Below are 22,837 nucleotides of genomic sequence, written 5' to 3'. Positions count from 1 at the left end.
AATTCAAGATTCTTAAGAAACTGGTGTTGTCCAACTGTGCCTCAAATCCTTTCTGAACTAAGGCAAGCAACTCAGGAACACTATATATTGACTTCCAGTTTTTCACGAGTGAGGAATGACAATAGGGAAAAATAATACTAGACTACACTAATAAAGTCATATAGTTTAAAACACATTTTGAGAAACAATTTCCAAAAAATTTAAGAGAGTTTTTTAGAAACAAAAATTGTAAAGTCTCTTTATGGCATTTATTGGTAATGGAACAACATAAATTAAAGTCCAACGAAAGGAACACTTGACACTAAGAGGTTTCAACTTCATTATGATAAGAGTAGCTTTTAGTGAAGAAGAGCCAGTGAATGGTTCATCCAAAGATATTTTGAAATTATAAACTGACTTGTTGAAATCCTTCTTTTGATATCCAAAGATGCTTGTCATTTTTTCCTGTTGATATATAATTAATCCATGGTCGATGTTAATGTATCTTTGGGTAGAAAGGCTCAACTCTTAAGATAACAACATTGTGTTGAAACATTATTCTACTTCTTTTGATAAATGTCTCATTTTCCTTTCTCTTATAGATCTGGATACTAACTTTCCAACAATCCGGATGTTAGCTCTTTTGAGTATTGGATGTCCGTTCACTATAAGACAAATATATAACTACATTAATATATTTTCAAATAATATGACAATGTGCCATGCTTTTGAAATCATAAAATATTATAGGAAATAAATTATAGTTGTTCTAGAACATTAAAAAGTTTGAGTTGGACACATTTCTTTCAGGTATATTGTACTACATTATATATCATGACAAGAGACTCAGCAAGAGTTACTATAAAACCAAACAGCTGAGAGAAGGGATGACAGAACCTGGATCCCAACATACAGTGTACTTCAAATAAGTTAGATGCAACATATGTTTGATCATAAGAGCAACAGTATTATTATTATTTTTACAATACAACATACTCAGTTCTGATATGGATATTCAAATCAATGTAAACTACTATTTATATAGATTGCTTGTACTAGATTCATCTTTGGATAAAATGACTTTCCAAATGAGAAACAAAAGCCATAGATTTAATGTGTCTACCATGATACACACACTAATTTACAGATGTGGTAGTATGTTTTTGCCTTTTAGGACCTATTGCTGTTATGAAGCAAAAACAACCAAAAAATAGTTTAAGTTATGAGGAGAACAATCCACGTTACTACAAGGAATTTAATGACTTGATGTGTTGCAAAAGAAGAATCAGGGCACTGTTGCTGTTTTATGTTATCTATATTGCCATTAGACAAATACCAAGGCTTCTAATAACATAAATAAATTATACCACATTCAGAGTATTTATAAAATAATTAGTAATTATCATTCCAACTGTGATTGTTGGTAGCCACCAACTGGTGTTCTAATCTAGTAGTTATATAAGATAAGCATGTTAGTTCTAAAGATCAGATCTCAGGAAAAAAATGATTTCCTGTTGTGAATGTTTTTTAATTATATACAATACCAACGATACATTTCATCAGACAGAAGACAGTTAAAATATAGGATTTCTCAAATTACTTAAAATAGAAAAAATAGTGAAGATAATGGTCCAAGATCTTGTTTCTACACATTTGTCAGTGAATCCAGACTTAGTGTTCAACCTTAGGTTCCTTATTTTTGAAGTGGGGATAATATCTATCTTGTTCAGTTGTTGAAAGGATCCAAAAAGCCATATATCAAAAGATATATGTTTAATAATGTATTAATATTTACCCTTGATTTATAATAAATATACCATACTAATGCAAGGTGTTAATAATTAGAAATGGGAGAAGGGGGTGTAAGGAGGTATATGGGAGCACTTTCTACTTTCCACCAATATTTCTATAATCCTAAAACTCCTAAAACAATAAAGTCTATCAGTTAAAAAAAAAAGATATGTCTGATACTTCATAAATATTCAAGATACAGTGGCTGTATTGTGATTACATACACCATGATGTTGTAATGTATAAACTTTATAAAGATATTTCACTAACAATTATGTGAGATAATAGAAAAAATATATTGGTCTCTGCCTTCTGATTCTTGGCACTGAACTCCTAAAACCTTTGTAATTTTCTAAGTGATAAAAGCACTAGGAGCATCTTTTGCCCTAATGAAGTGACTCTGAGTGAACTCTTGTGTGGCTGCTGGATTGAGAGATGGATCCAGGACACCCAGTTAGTATCCAAGAATTACTTGTTGGTGTAAGGGAAAAATTCACACACGGATGACCAGAATCCTAGTTGGTGATCAGGAGTGGGATTGGGAGTGGAATCCTAAATTATATAATCCATTATTTTATAAATGTTTCAATTAAATAAAGGATCATTTAATTTTAGGAAGAATAAAAATATAAGTATACATGATATATTTTTAACCTTTCAAAGTAAATATCCTTGACCTTCATTTTCATCATATAGCAGAGAACAATCCTTTTGATTAAAACAAGTCAAATCTTGAATAAAATATTATATGTATTTTAACTGCATTGCTAAGCTGGCAGAGAAGTAGGAAAATGCAGAGGCCAAAAAGAAAGTAAAATCAGTAATCTATAGTGGATATTTGAGTGCCAAAATCAGTTTTGTTTTGTTTTGTTTTGTTTTTTTGGACTGAGGTTTTCTGCAGAACCCTCGGTACCTGAACTTTATTCAGCCTTATGAAGGGAGTGGGGACAGGAGATAAAGCATAGGGTCCATTCAAAATGGGGAGTTCATCAGGAGACCACAATGAAGGGGTGGGGCCCTAGAGGGATACAGCATCAGAGTAGGCAGAATGATGTTAAAAAAGAGAGAAGGAAGGGAAGGGAAAGAAAAGGAAGGGAAGGGAAGGGAGGGGAGAGGTGGGCAGAGCAGAGCAGGGCATGGAAAGAATAGGAAGGGAAGCAGAGGGGAAGAAAGAGAAGGACAGGGGGAAGGGTGAGGATCTGGGAAAGGTAGGGAAGGGGAGGGAAGAGGAGAGGAGGGAAGGGGAGGAAAAGGAAGGAGAGTGGAGGCTGGGGAGGTGGGGAAAGGAAAAGGAAAAGAACACTTCAAAGAAAAACAGCCAGGGAACTTTCCTATCTCTGTGAGGCTGGGTAGATACAACTGAACCCCAAGCCTGGCCCTGGTTTGATGTTCCAGTTCATGTCACCTGTGTGGTCCAAAAAAATTTCAGTAAGTGTAGAGTTTGTTGGTCTGCCAACAAACCCCTGTTGTTGGAAAAACCCCTATAGAAGAAAGCAACTTCAACCAAGTCTTTTAAAATACATCACAAAAATGTATTTCATCATGTTATCAAATGCCTGTATGTTACAAAGTTATTTTAAATGGAAAAACAGATTACAAACCAGTATCCACAAAATGATCCCAGTTTTTTAAAAAAAATTATATGCGTGGGGCAACACCCACAATATTAAAAGAGCAACATGTTAATAGTGAGTGGAAATATAATTTAGCTTTAGTTCTGTTTGTTTATCCATATTTTCAACAGAACATACCATTTATGTAAAAATAACAATGTTAGAGGTCTTCAAGTTTCTAGATTGCAATATATAATAGAAAGTCATTTTTATTGTAATGAATAAATAATCATGAGTTAGATATCTTTGTTTATACTTCAATAATTTAAAGAAATGATTCAAATTGGAGAATTATTCAAATTAAATAGATAATATGCTGAAAATATGCATTTCATTAGCTACATTTTTAGGAAAGGATACTAAAATTTTCTCAAAGATTGAAAGTATGCTTTGCCTTTTGTTTTCTTTTTAACCACCTCCAGACTTTCAGGTTCACAAATCTATTTCATTATTTTTCATGCAATCTCTCTGACCTCTTCAAGGATATGTATTATTCTACACTATTGGCTACCTCCTGTGAATGCTTCAAAATGAACCTTTGTAAAGGAACTTGGAAAGAAAATGAATGTGGATTATGTAAAAAGTAAAATATACATTTATGTCACTGAGTATCAGTTGAACCCTGTTTGTGCAGGGTCATGCTAAGTGTTATGAGGTGATGTAGAGGGCGCCAGCTTAGACCTTTCTGAGTCTTCATTTCCACACAAACAAACCAAAAACAATAAACAAACAAACAAAACCCTGTAATTTTATGTTACTTACAGAGATTTAGTTAGAAAAAATAAATGAAAGCAACTACCTAACATGGTATCACAGCCCTGCCCACCAGCAAGATTATCAGAGCCTATAAATAGCACAAATATAGTCCTAGATGACAAACAATTAAGGACATATTTAAGTTGCTACATTTGATGCTAGTATATGGCAGGGTCCAAGTTTGAACCTGCATGTTGTGCACTTTAGAATTTCAAACAGGTGTATGTCCAGAAGACTGGCAGAACAAATCCTCCAAGGACCTTTCTGTAAAGAAAGCAAGAAATTCTCTTGGGGAAAATCTCTTAATACAGGAAGAGTTAGCTGAATATTCCGTCTTGGTCTAGGAAGACAGTGGCAGCTGGCAGGGATGGGTATATTTACATAATTTGAATTGCCTCTTGCTAAGATGATTTTGCTTTGACTTTCCACTTCCTTATTCCCTATCCATCTCTTCCCTCTCCCCCCCCCCCACAGCCCCCCCACCCCCCATCTGGATACTCTGTGGGAGATACTTTGTGGGATAAAGGCCCCAGTGAGAAAATGACAAGGGAACTGAAAAAGCTGTTTTCCTACACCATGCCCTTGGGATGCTGAGAGCACAGGGCATACTGAGATTGAGGTAACAGTGGTTCAAAGTCCAAGGGAGAAGTTTTTCCTTCTGCAGGTTGGAATCAGCATGGCATGGCCTGCATAGGTGCTGACAGCAATGGCAGCAGCAAGACACCTTTGCTAGGCTTCCTGCACTTCAGAGTGACAGCAGAGTGTAGAAGTCTATTTTTAGCCTAGAGTTGGGTATTTATGAGCACATGTGAGACATCCTAGAAATAACCAATTATGAGGACTGCTTTCAAAGAAATAACAGATTGCATAAATGTAGGTAGAAAGTTCTATGTGTGACTACCTTTGTGACTATATATGTATCTACATATACATATGTGTACATATATGTGGTTGGATATTGTTTTGAAATATTAAAGGTTGGCTTTTGACTCTTCACCTCTCTTAGCTCCTGGTTCTGCCATTCAGGCAATAGTAATGGTTTCCTTGAAGGTGACTGAAAATAAATCACCTCATTTCTGACACTTACCAGTTTGAAACAAGAAAAAATTATATAAATAGGTAACAAATATTCCATTATTGAGTTTTTAAATAGTTGGGTTCCTATTTGTAATCTATAAAAAAATATATAAAACAGGAGCACCTGGGTGGCTCAGTCAGTTAAGCATCCGACTCTTGATTTCTGCTTAGGTCATGATCTCACCATCGTGAGATCAAGCCCTGCATTGGGCTCTGCGCTAGGTGTGGAAACTGCTTGGGATTCTCTCTCCCTCTCTTTGTACTTCCCCTGCCTTTCAAAATAAATAAATAAACCTAAAAAGTGAAAAAGAATTGGACTAGCAAACTGGAGGGGAACAAAAGAAAAGTTATTGATGCTCTCATGAGAAAGGGCTAGGCAGCCTTTCCCCTTGTACCTTGCCCTGAGGGAATGGAAAAATGGAAATCTCAATGACAGAAAGCACTTAGAGTTTGTGGAAAGATTTAGGAGTAAAGGAGTTTTGTTGAAGGGGCTATGATTCTTCTGAAACACAAAGCCAAGTGGCCAATATGGTGCTGTGACAGTAGCTGTGGGGAGGGTCTAGGTAAGGGTTGTGCAGCCTCCCAGAACAAATTGCAGCCCAATGTGGTATAAGGAGAGCCATTGAGATTGTAGAGATTTCTAAGTGGGAATGGGAATTCTGAGAAGACTGGCTGACTGGAGGAGGCCAGAGGTCAGGACAGGGAGAGAATCGAGTAGATGCACTTCTCTACTGGGGCTAAGGCAGATGCTAAGGCTGAATGCCAATGAATGGTTCCTAAGGTCCCAAGGTTCCCAAGATCCAGGCACAGGAATTACATCTCAGGAGGCCATCAAAGAAAAGAGGTCATAGTGAGGATGTCTCTCACAAGATGAAAAGAAACAGGAGAGCAGCCCTATTATAGGTGGGGGCCTGGCAAAGAATAAGTAAGAAAGGACAAAAGTTGATGGTATATATAAGCAACAAGACCAGCATAAAAACACACAAGTTAGAGATGTAGCTTACAGATTACTAAGAGGAAAGCAGTCTGGTTACTAACAGGGAAATATTTTCTATGTGAAAAACTTGAGTATGAAACTCTACTTGCTGTGCAATCAGAAAATACGAGTTTCATCACAAGTAATATCCACTTATGGAATGGGGTAAGGGAAAAAGAGCTGACCTAAGTAACTTGAAAAAACAATGTTTTGCCTAGAAACTGGAAGCCAATGAAAAAATGCAAATGGATAGATGCAGATAGATACATAGAGAAATAATTATAACTATGTTTACAAACTTGGGTTAGTAATCCAAGAATCATATTATATATATATATATATATATTTCTTAGATCTGTCTACTGAGGGAGGCTGGAGACCTCAGTAACAATGAACACATCCCAGTGCCCAGATTTTGGTTTCTTAAGACTACTCTCCAATAAAAGGAACCAAGAGTCCCTGGAGAAATGGCTGGCTCTAGGGCCAAGGCAGGGACAACATAAGATGAATCTTCAGAATCTTGTAATGTCAGAAAGTAAGAAAGAGCTCCAAAAACAGGACAGGAGCATGTCACAGGGACTCAGGAGTCTATGTGAAAAAGCACCCAATGTCTAAAACTGGAATAATCTGAAAAATAGCAACAACAAAAGAATATAGTATTAGATTATAACTTAAAGTATAAAAGAAATATACAGGAGTAAATGTAAATAAATGATTGAATAAATAAATAGGGGAGAAAAAATCTTCATTACATAAGAATCCTTTATAATTTATGTAGATATTCCCACTTCCCAGAGAAAATGTTTAATATCTCATTCATACTTCCTTGAGTGTGAGCTGGATTCAGTTATGGACTTTCAAAAAAAAAGATTGCAGAGGGTGGATGGGGAGAAAGTAACTTATAGCAAGTGGAGAAACCAGACAAACACTATCTTGGCCCATTGATCAAGGTTAATATCATGAGAAATAATTCATATTGGTAGCATGTTCTTGCTAATGTGATGTGATGAGAAGGGCACTTCACCTCTGCTATTCTTTCAAAAAAAATACACAACCTCAGCATTTGAAAAACAATACTATTGACAATGAGAAGGATAGCTTCCAATTAGGGTACATTCATTCTTTGCCAGGCACAGTGCTGAGTGCTTTACTTATATTATCTCAAATTCTCTTTCTACCAATACCAGATGCTGTCATTAATATTATTATAAGAAACTCAGGGGCGCCTGTGTGGCTCAGTCGGTCAAGCGTCCGACTTCCACTCAGGTCATGATCTTGTGGTCTGTGAGTTCAAGCCCCACATCGGGCTCTGCACTGACAGCTCAGAGCCTGGAGCCTGCTTCAGATTCTGTGTCTCCCTCTCTCTCTGCCCCTCCCCCACTCACACTCTGCCCCTCTCTCTCAAAAATAAACAAACATCAAAAAAATTAAAAAAAAAAAAGAAACTAAGACTCATAATACTAACATGACTCATTGGGCTATATAGGTAATTTTTGATCCACATATGAATTGCAGAACCTTTTATAATAACTCACGGGAAACCATAGCACTATTTAAATCATTCATTTTTAAAGCAGGTCTATGTTACATTATATAATTCTTTTGCCTTTTTACTTAGTACATCCCTTGAGCATCATTTGTCCTTCTTCAAAATATCAGGTAATATAATTTTTGTGTCACTGCATTAATCTCTAAAATAGTGTCTTGAAGATTAATGAGTGTTCAATAATTTTGATAATGCTTATTTTTTTTTTACAAAATTGTCATCATATTATACATATTTTGCTTTCTTCACTCAAGAAGAATTGATGGAAATCTTTCCATGCTAACCTGTATAGCTCTAATTCATTATTTTAAGTGGTGCATAGTATTTGTGATGTGAATGGACCATAATGTTGCTTTATTGATTAGCATTTACTTTGCTCCTCAGTTTTTCCAAATAAAAATAATGCTTAAAATAAGCATGCTTATTTAGTAGCACTGTCATTTCCATGTGACAGATTCCCAAGATGTAGTGCAGAGTCAAAAGTATTTATATTTTTAATTTTAATTGATATTGCCAACATGCTTTCTAAAACAGGATGAAATGCAATTTATACCAGCAATGTGTGCCAATACTTCTTTGCTCATAACCTAGCCACAATAGGCATTATTGTTTTACTTGTTTTGTTTTAATTGTGACCAGTCTAAAAGCTGCTAATCCATTGAGTTTCCTCATCTTCTAGTGACTGAGCAACTTTGCATATATTCAACGACTTTTGGATTTTTTGTGAGTGGTTTCTCTACATCTTTTGTCTATTTTGCTATTAGATTATCCTCTTTTGCTCAATTTTAAACATTTCAAGATATTAAACCTCTGTCTCATAAAATGCAATTCTACTCCAAATCAATTTTTAAAAATAGGTTTGTTTATGGTATTTTTCATAGAAAAGTTTTGAAATTTTTATAAAATGAAAGTCATTTTTCTTCTGTTTTATATTCTTTATTGAGTATCTTTCTTGCTCCTACCTTAAATATGTAGTTCTTTAGATTTCCTTGCAAATTGATTATTGATTGACTAATTGATTGGTTGATTGGACTCATTGTTGAATTTTCTCAATTGCTACTTTTAGTATCTATCGATATTATTATATAATTTTTCCCTAAAAGTCTTTATGTAATAAACTATGGGAATAGAATTCTGAATTTTTAATATGGTGTTATCTTTATATTTGGAACAGAATGTATTTGGCCTTAGTGTGTTATCCTTTAATAGATGCCTGGGACAAGTTCCTTTTTCCAAGTACTCAGTGCTCATAACTACTAAGACAAAGCATACCAGCCACTTACACCTTGTTAGAAAACTTTCTTTGGATCTTTCAGGCCCAATTACAAGAAATCCACTCTCAATAAGAGCCCTTTCGCCAGCATCATATAATAGTGGCTAGGACTGCCTCCATTACCCAGATCTCATTCTCTGCTCAATGGCTAAGTGACACAGCTTCAAAGCAAAGACATGAAAGATGAAAACAACAAGAGGAATTTTAGAGTTTTCAATTGGAAATTCTTCATCATATTTTTAAAAGTGTTATAAAAAGACAAAGTAATAAAAGCCAAAGACTATACAATCTGTATAAAAAGGGCACAAATATGAAATTTCTCTAAGCTGAGGTAGATCATTTTTTCTGGGGAGGTTGTAGGAGGGAATCAAGGCAAGATCTTAATATTCCAAGCAAATACATGAGATTAACATAAGGAGGAGGCCCATCCAGAGAACTCACATCTTAAAACCTAGAAAAAAAAATACGTCCAAATGCATTTCACCCTGGATGTTTTCCAACTTAGTACATCCTTTGAGCATCATTTGTTCTCCAACTCCTTGTCAAAAGGAGTGCCCCAATCCTGAGAGGCCCCCATGAGCCACCAGGCTACAGGAGGTGCGAGGTTCATCAGAGCCCCTCCCCTCCCCTCCCCATAGATGAGGCAGTCTGCAGCAAGCAGAAACAGTTGGGTTCTCTTAGGTCAAAACGGCAAAATACCAAAAAGGAAGTTGAGAGAAGCCCTCTCTTTACTATCCAAGCCAAACACAAGCTTTTCTGATACCCTGCAACGGCGTGCCTTGTACCAAGCAGAAAACGAACTCCAAGAAGCCAGTAAACAACACAAAACAAAATAAAACAACAACAACAAAATGAAAATGGTATGGTATTATTACAATAATCTACCAGAAAATACTCAAGTGCTTCATTATTCATTTTAATCTACATTAGGACAACAGCAGAGTGAAGATTCAAATTGCTGAACTGCCTCTGAAAAGAAACAATCACAAAAAAATTAAAGTATTCCAATATATGTGCACAATGGAAAAGAGCAAAGAAGGTTTAAACCATGTATGTTGCAATCTATTGCATTCTAATTGAAATTCAATTGATCTTAACAGGATTTAGATAAGGACATTTAATGGACAAAGTTTTCAAAGCAGAATGGTCAATATCTCACCAAGAAGTGATAAAAATTCTTGTGACATTTTTAGTAGAGAGCTAAGAGCATGAACTTTGGGATCAGAAAGACCAAAATACTAAAAGACTAAAATATTGGTGCTTTTAGCTTAGCACCTTTGTGATGTTAAGAAAGATAACTTTGCATGTCTTCATCTGTAAAATGAAGACAATATCAGTACCTACTTCAAAGGAATAGTATAGGAATCTAATAAGAAAATATACATAAAGCACTTGATTTAGATTTGAATGTATCATAAATTCTTATATTGTGTGTATTATTATCCCCCTTTCTCTTCTTTTTTGTCCTCCTCCACTGAGATGGAGATTAGTTTGTCACAATATGCCCTGCCAGATATTTATTAATTTACTGGGTATTTTGTTGTTATTTTCTTTAAAGTGTACTTGCTTTGTGAATGCCACTTCCAGATAAGCAAACAACCCTTTTCCAATGAGCCACCATATTGTTTCCTCTAACTTTTTCCTATAGACACATTCTGTATTTACCACTGATGTGACTGCATTCTGATGTGAAAACCAGTGAAAATATAATTCCTAGTTAGTTTTTAACACACAATGCTACCTCTTCCACCCACACACATAACCAAGTGAAATTCTGAGAAATATAAAATCTTCATTTTGTTCATTCTTCTTAGATAAATCAGATAGATAAACCTATCTAGTGTTTCCAAGAGGTCTACCAAAACAGCCCGTCTTCCTGCCCTTCCACCTCTCCCTTCTCATATGAGCATGACTCTGGAAATCTTGTTAAGACAGTCTGGTGGAGGGGTGCCTGGGTGACTCAGTGGGTTAAGAGTCCCACTGTGGCTCCAGTCATGATTTCATGGTTTGTGGGTTTGAACCCCAGTGGCAGCACGGGGCTCTGTGCTGACAGTGTGGAGCCTGCTTGGGATTCTCTCTCTCTCTCTCTCTCTCTCTCTCTCTCTGCCCCTCCCTCACATGTGTGTGCACACACTTGTGCCCTTTGTCTCTGTCTCTCTCTCTTCCCCTCTCTAATAAATTAAACTTAAACAACAACAACAAAAGACTCAGTCTGGTAGAGCATCTTAAATTTCCTTCTCCCAGACCTTGAAGTGAGGCACTTACACTTTCTGAGTAAGCATATTTATTGATCATATAATCCCTTTCTATACAGTGTCTACATCTGTGAAAAGGCTTAGAATTGGGTATGTTCACAGAACAAATATGCTCAATTATACTTTACCACTAGGTGTCGCTCTGTCACATTCAAGCAAAAGTGGGGCCACTTCATACTACCAAAATGCTGTGCAGTCTAGGCACTTGTCCCACACCTGAGAAATATCTAACAGTAATATTGACTTTGCCGCACTGGAAGCAAATAATTAAGATTAATGTAAGACCAAAGTTGGCTCTAAGTATCCGCTGATCAGGATAGAAGAACCCACTTATCTCCACCAACCATGATCTCATTTGATAGGTCCCCACTTCCAAAGGGCTAAGGTACATCTGCAGTGTTACTGTCTCCAAGAGTTTTCAGCTTTCCAAGCTCCATGACGCCAGAGGCTAATGGAAGCACTTCTTTTATCCCCTCATATCGTGTTGGTGTCATTAGCAACAACTCAGATGGGCCTCTGAACGTATAATGAAAACTAAGGTTCGTCAATATGTCTTTACCATATGAAGCTGCTATGCAAACGTGATCCAATTGTTCCTCATTCTCTAAGATTCATTCTACTATTGCTGACAAATCATGGAAATTAATTTTCAGGCTGAGAATCTTGCAACTATTTTGCAGTGAGTTAGTGCACACCAGAAAGAATTTTGTGGAGCTGAGTTCATGAAAAGCCCCAATTCTAAGCCTTCTAGGTTCACACTTAGCACTTCTACTTCCAAAGATGGTCATCTCTAGAGATTTAGTAGCATGTTCTATCCATGTCTACCAAGTCTTTTTCTCCCTTTGGTACCTCTCATGAATTTCTCAAGTTTTTTTTTTAAAAAAAAACAACTATAATTAGTCTGAACCAATGATTAAAAGCAATAACAACAACAACAAAAACTTGTTTAATTATAAGTTTCACAGCAGTGAGCACATTCTCACACTCACAGAGATCCGCATTTATCTGACATGAACATTCTTTGAACAGAAGAATTTTTGAGTTCTTCAGAAACCAGGTCTCCATTGAGACTTGGTTAAAACTCACTTCCCATTGGAAATTTAATGAAGGACTTCTTTACACTTCCTCAATTTAGCAAATTTATATGGCACTGAATAGGTTTGCTTCTCTTTTAGGCATATCTTGTCTTGAACAGGGCATTCTAAGCAAAATTATAATGGGTGCAAGTTCAGTTTTGTTGACATCCCTCTCCTTTATGCTATCCTTTGATCAGAAAAATAAAAATGGTGAAATGTATTCGTGGCTCAAGTACAAAGTAATTTTAATGCTGAGCAGAAAGTTGGATTTAAATTTCCGGGTTATAGATCCCACAGTGAAACTCAAATACAAATCATGGATCCATGAGATTCCATTTCTGGCAAAATCTGAAGTAATGATGATGAATTCTAAATCTTACTCAGTCCCATAATAATATGCTCCAAATGTAGCTTCTTAAAATTATTTTAAAGTTATCTTTAGACATCTTTTTGACAGTCAATACTTTTGCACACCCATTTGAAACTTCCTTTAAAAACCATCTCTTTCTATTTGTTTCTGTATGTATTAGTGCTCCCCTGGATCAGTCCTACGAATCTCTTTGGTCAGTACCCTTAAAATTTAACCACACATGCTAACTGCTAAAAAATCTATCTTTCTACCTCTCTTTCATCTAAACATCAAGAAATGTCCCCACGGTCATGATCCTTCCCTATTTCTCTCCTTCTGTTCCCATGCTGTTAACGTGTACCTACTCTTGGAATGCTGCCCTTATCTTACATCTCTACCTCCTTCACATATGTTTCTGGAAAGACACTTTTCTTCTACTATGATTGATTTCTTAGGCAATAATCAGTCTATTCCCACACCCACTAATTTCAGAGAATAAAATACTCTAACATTGTAACTGCTAATGTTTTAATGACTGGATAGATAAGGAAATCCAGCTTAGAGGGGCTAAGTAACTTGCCCAATTAAGAGGTGGACTGTGAATAAACACCCAAACAGCATTACTCTAGAGTTTCAGTTAGACAGGCAGCATGAAATGATGGTTGTGAAGACCAACTCCAGACCATACTGTCTAGGTCTAAATGATCAATCTGCAGCTTACCATCCATGTGGTCTTGAAACACTCTCTCTCTCTGCTTCACTTTTTACATTTTTCAAATGGGGATAATGGCTATATTACTATTTATAGTTGTGATGAATAAATGAGTTAATATATGAGCAAAACACACACAGTAAATGAGTTAAATGAGTAAAATGTATAGTAAATATTAAATTATCATTAAACATTGTACTGTATCATTTTTCTAATTCAAAAAATATTTTAAAAATAAATATACATCTAGTAGTCAAAATAATATGACCAGTCTATAACTCAAGTTATAAATAGGGGTATAACTTGGTATATTTAACAGAGGAATGATTCACTAACCTGTCTCTCCATATCAAATACTTTAGTAGTGAAACCCTCAATCAGAGTTTGAAACATGTAACAGATGCTTAATGATGATGATAATGATGATGATGATAGCAATAACTGTTAACATTTATTGCAACTTACTGGGCACTAGCTGCTTATTTGACGCTATGGTAAGTACTTTAATCATCCCTATTCACAGACGAGGAAGCTGAAGCTAACAGGTTAAGTAACTTGTTCAAGATCGAGAAGGAACTAAATATCAACGTTTGAGCTTCAATTCACTGAGGTAATCACAGAGCTGACTGGAGCCTAAAGCTCACAGTCAAAACACAATTGAGTAGCACATACATTTTCAGATAAATATGCTTCAAGTATTTGTAAGTCTAATCGTATTTCTTTGACTTATCTTTACATGGCATTACATTTGCTTTTCTACTCTAAAGTTGTACCGTTGGTCATAAAGTCATAGAATCCATTACTAATAATAAGCTTTAGGTTCAAAATATAATTATTTAATGTAAAATATTCCCTAAATATTAGAATAAAAAGAATTCCAGAAGATGTGCCTACTAAGCCTCTGGGTGTGAAGATAGTTGTAAATTTAAGGGTAATTTTACCAAGAACCCTGTAAGCTGGCTCCATACTAGAATGGAGAAAGCTGCAGCCCAGAAAGGTTAACAAGTCACACAGACAGTAAGAGGCAGAATGGAAATTTGAATGAAGGGGGTTTTTCTGATCACAAAGTAATTTCCACTAAACCGAGTGGTTCTCCAAAGTACATATTTTTTCTTAAATTTGCCAGTTATAACTTAATTTTTTCCTTATAAACAAATTTAACTTTAATAAAATCAATCTGTAATCATACCCTCAAGTGCATCTTTTTAAAAAAAAATTATTCTATTGTCACAGTTCCTTGCTTTTGAGAGACAAAATTAGTGGCGTTACACCTAGAATTTTTATAAATTGGCATCTAGTGTATTGGTGGTGAAAAAACTACACATACTATCCATCATATCCTATCTGGATAGCATATGAATATTGTGTACCAGTCTAGACAGTTTCATGCCCGAGACTATAATGCAATCTGGGTCTATAAGATATAATAAATAGAATAGGTTTATTCTGTTTCTTCTCAGAAGGACTGCAAAAACAAAAGCCTTGTGTTAAATCTTCAGAAAGAAAATGTTGACTAGACGGATAATGTTAAAGCAAATTCAATAACTAAATGTAAGATGTTTTCAAAAATACCCTGGATCTTATTCTGTGTCAGACATTGTTCTAAGCACTTTATGTGTACTATTTAATTTATTTCTTATCACAACTCTGTGCGACAGTACCATTATAATCTCAATTTTATACAGGAGGAAACCGAGGCACAGAAATTTTAAGTAAATTTCCCACAGACACAATGTTAGTAAATCCTATTACTGTACTTCAAACCCAAGCAGTGTAGGTGAGGTAATCATACACCGACTCCCATATACGACAAAAACAACAGCATTAGCAATAACAGTTATGGGTCAGACACCTATATAAGCATTTTACATGTATTTTTTCACTTCTCCTTGATACTAACACTATGAGATGCTACTACCATAATTCTTGTTCCACAGATGAGAAAACCACAGCAGTTAGATAACCATACAGGATCATATTACATTTTTTAAAATGTTTGTTTATTTTTGAGAGAGAGACAGAGAGAGAGAGAGAGAGAGAGAGAGAGAGAGAGAGAGAGAGAATGAGAATGAGTGGGGGAGAGGCAGAGTGAGGGGTAGACACAGAATCCAAAGCAGGCTCCAGGCTCTGAGCTGTCAGCACAGAGCCCAATGTGGGGCTCGAACACAGGAACCATGAGGTCATGATCTGAGCCCAAGTCAGATGCTTAACTGACTGCGCCACCCAGGTGCCCTTTTATTAAATGGCAAGATCAGGATTTGAATCTAGCTGGTCAACAGACTCCATGCTTTTGCCTTTGTCTGAATATTAATTACCCGCATACATATTTAGTTGATATATATTTATATTTTATTCAAATATTTTATACACATTATGATCTTAGCTCCAGGAATTTAAATGTAAAATAATTACATAAGTATTTATAAGCATTTTCTATTCTTGAATATTGACCCTGCAGTGGATATTGGGGATTGATTCCTGCCTTCAACCTTTCCTTTAGATTTAGAGCAACTGCAAATAAAAAAAAAAAAAAATTAAAAAAACCACTTTATTTCTAAGATGGCCTTGAAACTAAGACTCTGAGTGTTATCTTCTATCAATTAATTATACTTTCACAGGATTTGGAAGGCTAAAGGCATGTGGAGATTTTTTTCTACATTATTTGTTTCACCTTTCTGCTAGCAGATAAAGTAAAACAAAACAAAACAAAATAAAACAAAACGAAAGTAAGTTTGTTCCACCGCAATGTTCCAAAGACTGTTATCTAGATTCCTGAGTGACTAGGAGAATTTGGAAATGCGACAGTAATGTTCCTAATTTCACATCCTGATTTCCAGATCAACCGTTGGATGTTCTTGAATTCATGGCTCCAATGGCAACTGCCAAGGTGGTAGCTTCCCTGATGGGCCAGGCCTTCATTACTCTGAATGCCACTCCCAGAAGTTCAAAGTAAAATCCACCCCTTCACCCTCCGGTGATTTGTTGTACTTAATTTATTGTATCAAATCCGCTTCTTCTTAAAACATCTAGCGTGCTTTTCATTTCCTGTGCTGAGCCTTGACTGATACAGTATTCATTGTGGGAACTGTATTACTGCTCTCCAGCAGCAGTTCTTGGAGCTGATGACTTTGAGAGACTGTGGTGCTGTAGTACCTGACAGTTTTATCTTTCCATACACTCCAGTCCATCCTCCTCACCTAATCCTCTTTCCTTTAGTAACCCTGTCCATTCCCTGCTTCAAAACCATTAACGAAAACCATTTGATGGTCATGCCTAAGATGTGCTTTGCTCCCATTTGAGGAATATTAATATCCTTTTGGAAAGAGATCATTCAGAAAGTAGAACATTCAAAATCAAATAGATTTTGATTTAAGTCACTTAAAAATAATGTTTCTGATGAAAATAAGTTTTGTAAGTTTGTTTGTTTGCTTTGCTTTTCTCTGGTATATTTAAACCAGAAAATATGTCCTGGTATCTAGTTCCTATCTCCTGCCACTTTTCACCATTAGTGCAACACCCTTTGGTGCTGCTATTGTTACTGCCTCACCTTTGCCCTAAAAATTGTTTCAAAAAAGGCTGTAGGTACTGTATTTGATACCTGATATTTGCCACAAACTATAAATGTCTACAAGACATGTTTATAAAAACTGGAGATCAAAACCATGCCAAGCCCCTTACCTCTGCCACAATTTTGCACAAAACCCTTGGTGCAATAACCTTTTTTGAAAACACTGTCAATTTTTTCCCCAGCGTATCCTTTATTAGCAAAATGGAGTTCAGCCTAGGAGTAGGCATTTTAAAAAGTCCCAAATCCATTCAGTTAAAAAGCTCAATAACTTCATATCAAAGAATAAATATTGGTACCAGAGCACCTTGCTGAATTTGTACTCAGCTGCACACTAAAATAAATACCATACATATTTATACGTGATGGTTGTTGGGAAGAATATCAGAAGGGTAAACAACATTTGGGAAAAGCAACAGCCATTTGCTTCTTTGTACCTGACCAAAAATATGTTCAGCTGGTATTTGTGCTACTACATAGATGGGCGCCTACAGCCCATCTGATACTTCTGCTCCCGTCTTCTTCTCCTGCAGAAGGGAGGGAGAAGACAGATTGAAAACTTTGCCCAAGTCCCCAGATGCCACAGCCAAACAGAAAAGTATCCTAACAAAAGACAAAGTCCCTGTCACTGGGAACTGGCTTAGCTCCTACTTTTTGTCTCTGGATGGCAATTTTTGTAGAAAAAGCAAATATGAAGTAAAATACAATTCCGACTCTCAAAGTGTCTTAAACTCTAGTTTGAAAGTTAATCAGGTGAATGCGCTTCTGTGAAAGGAACTGGAACTTTTTGCATTCTGGTTTCCTTCCAGATCTTTTTCAAAAATGTAAGTAAAATTCCCATTACTATTTTCTTATTATTCCATTGTGTTTTTCCTACACATTGTAATTCATTGATTTTTCCTCTAGTTATGATTCTTTAAGTTCAGATTGGAAGCATGGAATTTCCTTATCAAATAGTATTTGATGCCACAAGATTATTTTAATTTACATTTATTATAAATAATCATTTGATGAAACAAATAAACATCTACTGCATGTTCAATGATAGGGCCAGCAGGGGAATATTTGAGTCTTTAGTTTCCAATGGTTTATTACCGAATATTTGCAAACATAACAAAAATGTGAAAGAATTATACAATTAAAACCAGTCAGAGTCTACAATTAATATTTCACTATATTTTCTTTATTATGCATCTTTCCACTTCTCTGCCCTATTTGAGGACTTTGTAATCAGATGTAAGAGGAATCAGCTAAAAAAAATTAAGAAGTTTATAACTAACTAAATAGAAATCTCCCCACCCTTAATAATGTTTTCAACATTTTTACTTTGCTTTTTCCTTTCTAAAAATTACTATAAAAATTTGGATAATGTTTGAAGTGAATGCTGGGATTATGACTCACTCATATCTCAAATGTTTTCTGCAGGTTTTCTCATGTTTTTCAATAAAGTAGGATTTGTTGAGCAGTAGAGGACAAAGGGTTATCGCAGAGTATCAGACTAATATATAAAGCTCCTTACATGCCATCACACTGCCCTCGATTTTTAAATAATGGGATTTTATAAAAAGACTAAAAAAAGGACTCTAAAGCGATAAACTACAGAGAGATACAAGATGCTATTGCCAAAAACAGATAGCACTCAATTAGTTTTTTTAAAGGCATTCTTATCACATCTTCTCCTAATATTAGCTTTCTCAATAAACAATAGCCTGCTGCAATATTGCCAGGGTCGCCCAGCTGAGATGACAATGTGCAATGACAGATGATCGGGACCATCGAATGGTTGATGTTATTCACAAATGGCACTCACTGGCCCTTCGGTTTTTAAGATTATTCTATGACTCTAGCATGAAACCAGATTAATATTTATGTGGGAAGAGAGATGAGAAATGCATTTTCCTGCAATAAAAAAGGAACTAAAAATATTCTGTGGGTCCATTTCCAGCTACTAACTTTTATCTAATTGAGTTTGATATGTACATAAAAAGCAACAAACACAAATCTTTCAGCTTTTTAAAAGGCTTTAAATCTTGTATGTCTATTCAAGAACTTAGTTAAGGTTTTCATATTGTATTCGGAAAAAAAATCTCTACAATTTAAAGTAGAATGCCACCGTTCACACTAGGTTATGCCATTCTCTGGTATGTATGTATGTATGTTTGTATGTATTTATTTATTTATGTTTTTATTTATTTCTGAGACAGAGAGAGAGAGAGAGAGAGAGAGAGAGAGAGAGAGAAACACAGAATCCAAAGCAGGCTCTAGGCTCTGAGTTGTCAGCACAGAGCCTGACACAGGGCTTGAACCCAGGGACTGTGAGATCATGACCTGAGCCAAAGATGAATGCTTAACTGACTGAGCCACCCAGACACCCCAGTCTCTATTTTTTTCTAACATATCAATTAGTACATTAAACTGCTGAGTCAAATTAAAGTTTAGAATATTTTATAATCTGTTCTTTTTGTCCAGAATATAGATAATATGTAGTTTTAAAACAAAAAAAAAAAATCATTATTTTAACCCATCTACCTAAAAAGTGTAATTTCAAGATATTTTGGGACATTGGCCAATTTGACAGTATTGAATCATCTGACTTTCTGAAAGGAAATTTAAATTTTACTTACAGGCTAGCACAAAAGTAAGATATCAATATCCTTGTAACATTATAATATCTCCAATTCAACACATAATGCAATTACTACCTTATGATAAATAAAAAAAAAATCTTAACATTATCTGTAATGCCCTGAAAAGTGTGGCCCCTTTCTATCTTTTCAATCTCCTCTGGAATGATGTTCACAGGGTTTCCAGGTGAGTCAACTGTCTAGTTTTCTCCTACCTTCATGAACTTCTTTTTCTCTGCCTTTTTTTTTTAGGATTCTCCCTCCTTCTCTCTGACTTGGTATCATATTCTGTGCCTTGAACACTATCCTCTATTCACCCCTTTGCTGTCCTTATCCAATCCCATGTCTTTAAAGATCATATATTTCTTAATGGCAATCAAATTTATATCTCCAGTTTCAATAGCTCCCTAAACCCCAGATTCAGTATTAAAAGGGGCTTTAGGACCCACTACATATCAGGAGGAAAAATTGAACCCTTTCAGTGATGTGCTGGACTAGTAAGAACAGATTTTACACATGTCTTCCCAATTCTGCATTCAGTGACATCTCATTAGAAGCCTGAAATTGGCCATATTGGGAATATTTCACCCCTGAAAGCCAGCAAGTGGTACAAATCCTTGCCCCCTGCAGAACTAGCTTAGCAGAAAACAAATGCTTGTGATATTCTGGAGAGGCCCAAGAAAATGAGGGCCAAGAAGATGCTGAGTACTTAAGATGCCCTTGTGGTGTGTGTGTGTTGGGGAGGGAGAGATTGTTTTAGTTATTCCTTCAAGATCATTTTCTAAATCTATTGCTTCGGTTTATTTAAAATATTTCTATATACACAAAGTTCCAAATCCTGATCAGCAACTAAATTCATTTGTCTTGGGATATTTAACCTATTCATTCAGATGGAATAACATGGTTAGACCAATATATGAAGTTAGAAGAAACAAATTTAATTACTTTAAGGAAAATTTTACTAATAATTATTATTTGGATTGGGATCCTATGGTACTACCACCTCTAACTCCCTCCCAATGCAGATATTTAGATCTAGGAGGAGATACTTAACACAAGCTGGGCAACAAAATTTTTTCTCCTGGAATTTGTAGGGCGGTTAGCTCTTGATAGCCAAGTTGGAAAGTCATATTTATATCTTCCATCTGACATTAGTGCTGTGAAGAGCAATGTGTTACAGAGCAGAGGAAATCACAAAGCAACTAGGAGAATAAAGAAAATATGCAAAGAGAAACAGTGCTAAGAGATCTTGTGGTCCAGGAAAGAGAGGGCAACGTGACATTTCATAACCTGCAATCCCATGAAGCATGGCTATTCTGCCTGCAATTGGGTTTCACATGCTTCAGTTCTGTTCTTTAAATGAACACTTTTAGTGTTCACTATTTAGTTTAGTTTAGTGTTTACTATTTAGTGAACTATTTAGTTTAGAAGTTCTTATTAAAAATGCCATTTCAGATTTAGTTGAGAAAAAATATTCCATTAATATCCAGTATGGAATTAAACTGACCTCTTGCAATCACTTAGCAATCACTTAGATGTTTAATAATCATCTCAAAATTTACATCCAAAAGTGAACTCCCGAATTTCACCCCAAACTGTTTCATGCACATTTCATCTTTTTCTTCACATAAATGTCTCCTTTCTTTTCTAGTCATTCAAGCTAAAACCATTTGATTTTGACTTCTTTTCTCTCACATAACTACATCCAATCCCATATAGCATGTCATGTTGGCTCCATTTTCTGAATGTATTCAAAATCTGAATTTCTCATCATCTCCATTGCCACCAAGCTCTTCCAAGCTATTATTCTCTCTTGCCTGGATTATTGCAATAACTCTGAGTTAATAGTGCTCGTTTCTGCCTTTCTCCACCTCCACTCTTCCCCAAGTCTATTTTCTACACAGCAACCAGAGTAAATCATCCCTCTATTCAGACAACACTACGTTAAGCTTCCTTCCCATTTCCCTCAGGCTCAAAGCCAAAAAACCATATAATGACTCCTCCTCTTTAGCTCTGTAACCTCACCTCCAGCTATTCACCTCTTCATTTATTTCCTTCCAACTCTATGTTCTTCCCTGCTTTCCTGAAACACCCTTCCCTTCAGGTTCTTTGCCTTTCCTGTTCCTATTTGCTTAGAAATTCTCCTTAGTTATCTGCTTAGTTCAATTCCTCACCACCTTCAAGTGTTTACTCAAATGTTACCTTATGACTACAGATTTTCCTGGCCAATTTAAATTAAAACACCCCCCCCAGGACATCTTATCCCCTTTCAAGCTCCCTTCTGCCATATAATTTACAAGCATGTAATGCAGTATATATTTAATCCCTTTTGTTTATTTCATTTCTCTCCACTAGACTATATATAAACTCTGTGCTGGCAGAAATGTTTGGCTGTTAGATCACAACTGCATCCCCTTGTGCCTAGGAAGGTGTTTAGCATATAGTAGATGCTCAATAAGCCCTTGAATAAGTGAATGAGTACATTCAAATAATAAATAAAAATATTTGTGGGGGTGAAGTTGGGAGATGGCTGAATTACACAAACTATTTGCCTCCACTGCCCTAATTCAATGGAATATTGCCAACTCTTTGTTTTGTTCTATTTAGATTCTGCATCTGTGTAGATTCCGTTTCCAAAATTTGTGGATGTATAGTAATTTAGTCAGGAAAAAAGTTGTTTCCATGGATGCCTGGTAAACTGATTACAATGAAATTGGCACTGGGTTCTATAATATGACACCATGGCATATTAGAATTCTAATTTACACTATAAAGTTTTTCTAGTGGCAGAACGGGTACTTTCCCAGGTCTTTTTTTTTTTTAACAGAACTTAGATAAATAGCCCATGTTGTATCTGGCATCTGATCACTCATAGCAATCTTCTCAGATAAAAACACAATGTCAGTGAGAAGAAAGGAAAAAATATCCTGCAGAATAGAAAGGAATAATCCCTTGCAAAACCATCTCTGGATGCTAATGAACCAACAATAAAGGCCCTATTATGAAATTGTTTTGAGTGATATTGTTCACATTAAGTTTCAGTGATGCCAAAGGCAGAATCACCCTGAGGCTTGGACCCATCAGCTAGGACAATGACATTTAAGCTCAGCAATTTTAAAGATGGTTGGTGCGTCTAGTTTATATCAGAATGAAAAATTGGAAACTTGAATTTTATTTTTAGTCTTATTTTGACATTATTGATCATATTCTTGAGCAGAAAACAAAGGAAATACCCTGAAATACAC

The 22,837-nt window shown here is 35.7% G+C and overlaps 1 protein-coding gene across 1 annotated transcript in view; it reads right to left on the bottom strand.

Moving 5' to 3' along the window:
• Positions 1-229: 229 nt before the first annotated feature.
• The window catches only part of IQCM (IQ motif containing M), a 474,138-nt gene continuing 451,530 nt past the window's right edge, over positions 230-22,837 (bottom strand). Inside the window, exon 14 of the mRNA XM_043567775.1 lies at positions 230-644. Coding sequence (XP_043423710.1) covers positions 535-644 — 110 coding nt within the window. The 3' untranslated portion in view covers positions 230-534. The remainder of the gene's footprint in view (positions 645-22,837) is intronic.

The sequence above is a fragment of the Prionailurus bengalensis genome, chromosome B1, assembly GCF_016509475.1.
Source record: "Prionailurus bengalensis isolate Pbe53 chromosome B1, Fcat_Pben_1.1_paternal_pri, whole genome shotgun sequence".
Lineage (NCBI taxonomy): Eukaryota > Metazoa > Chordata > Mammalia > Carnivora > Felidae > Prionailurus > Prionailurus bengalensis.
This window is presented reverse-complemented; position numbering and strand designations above follow the sequence as displayed.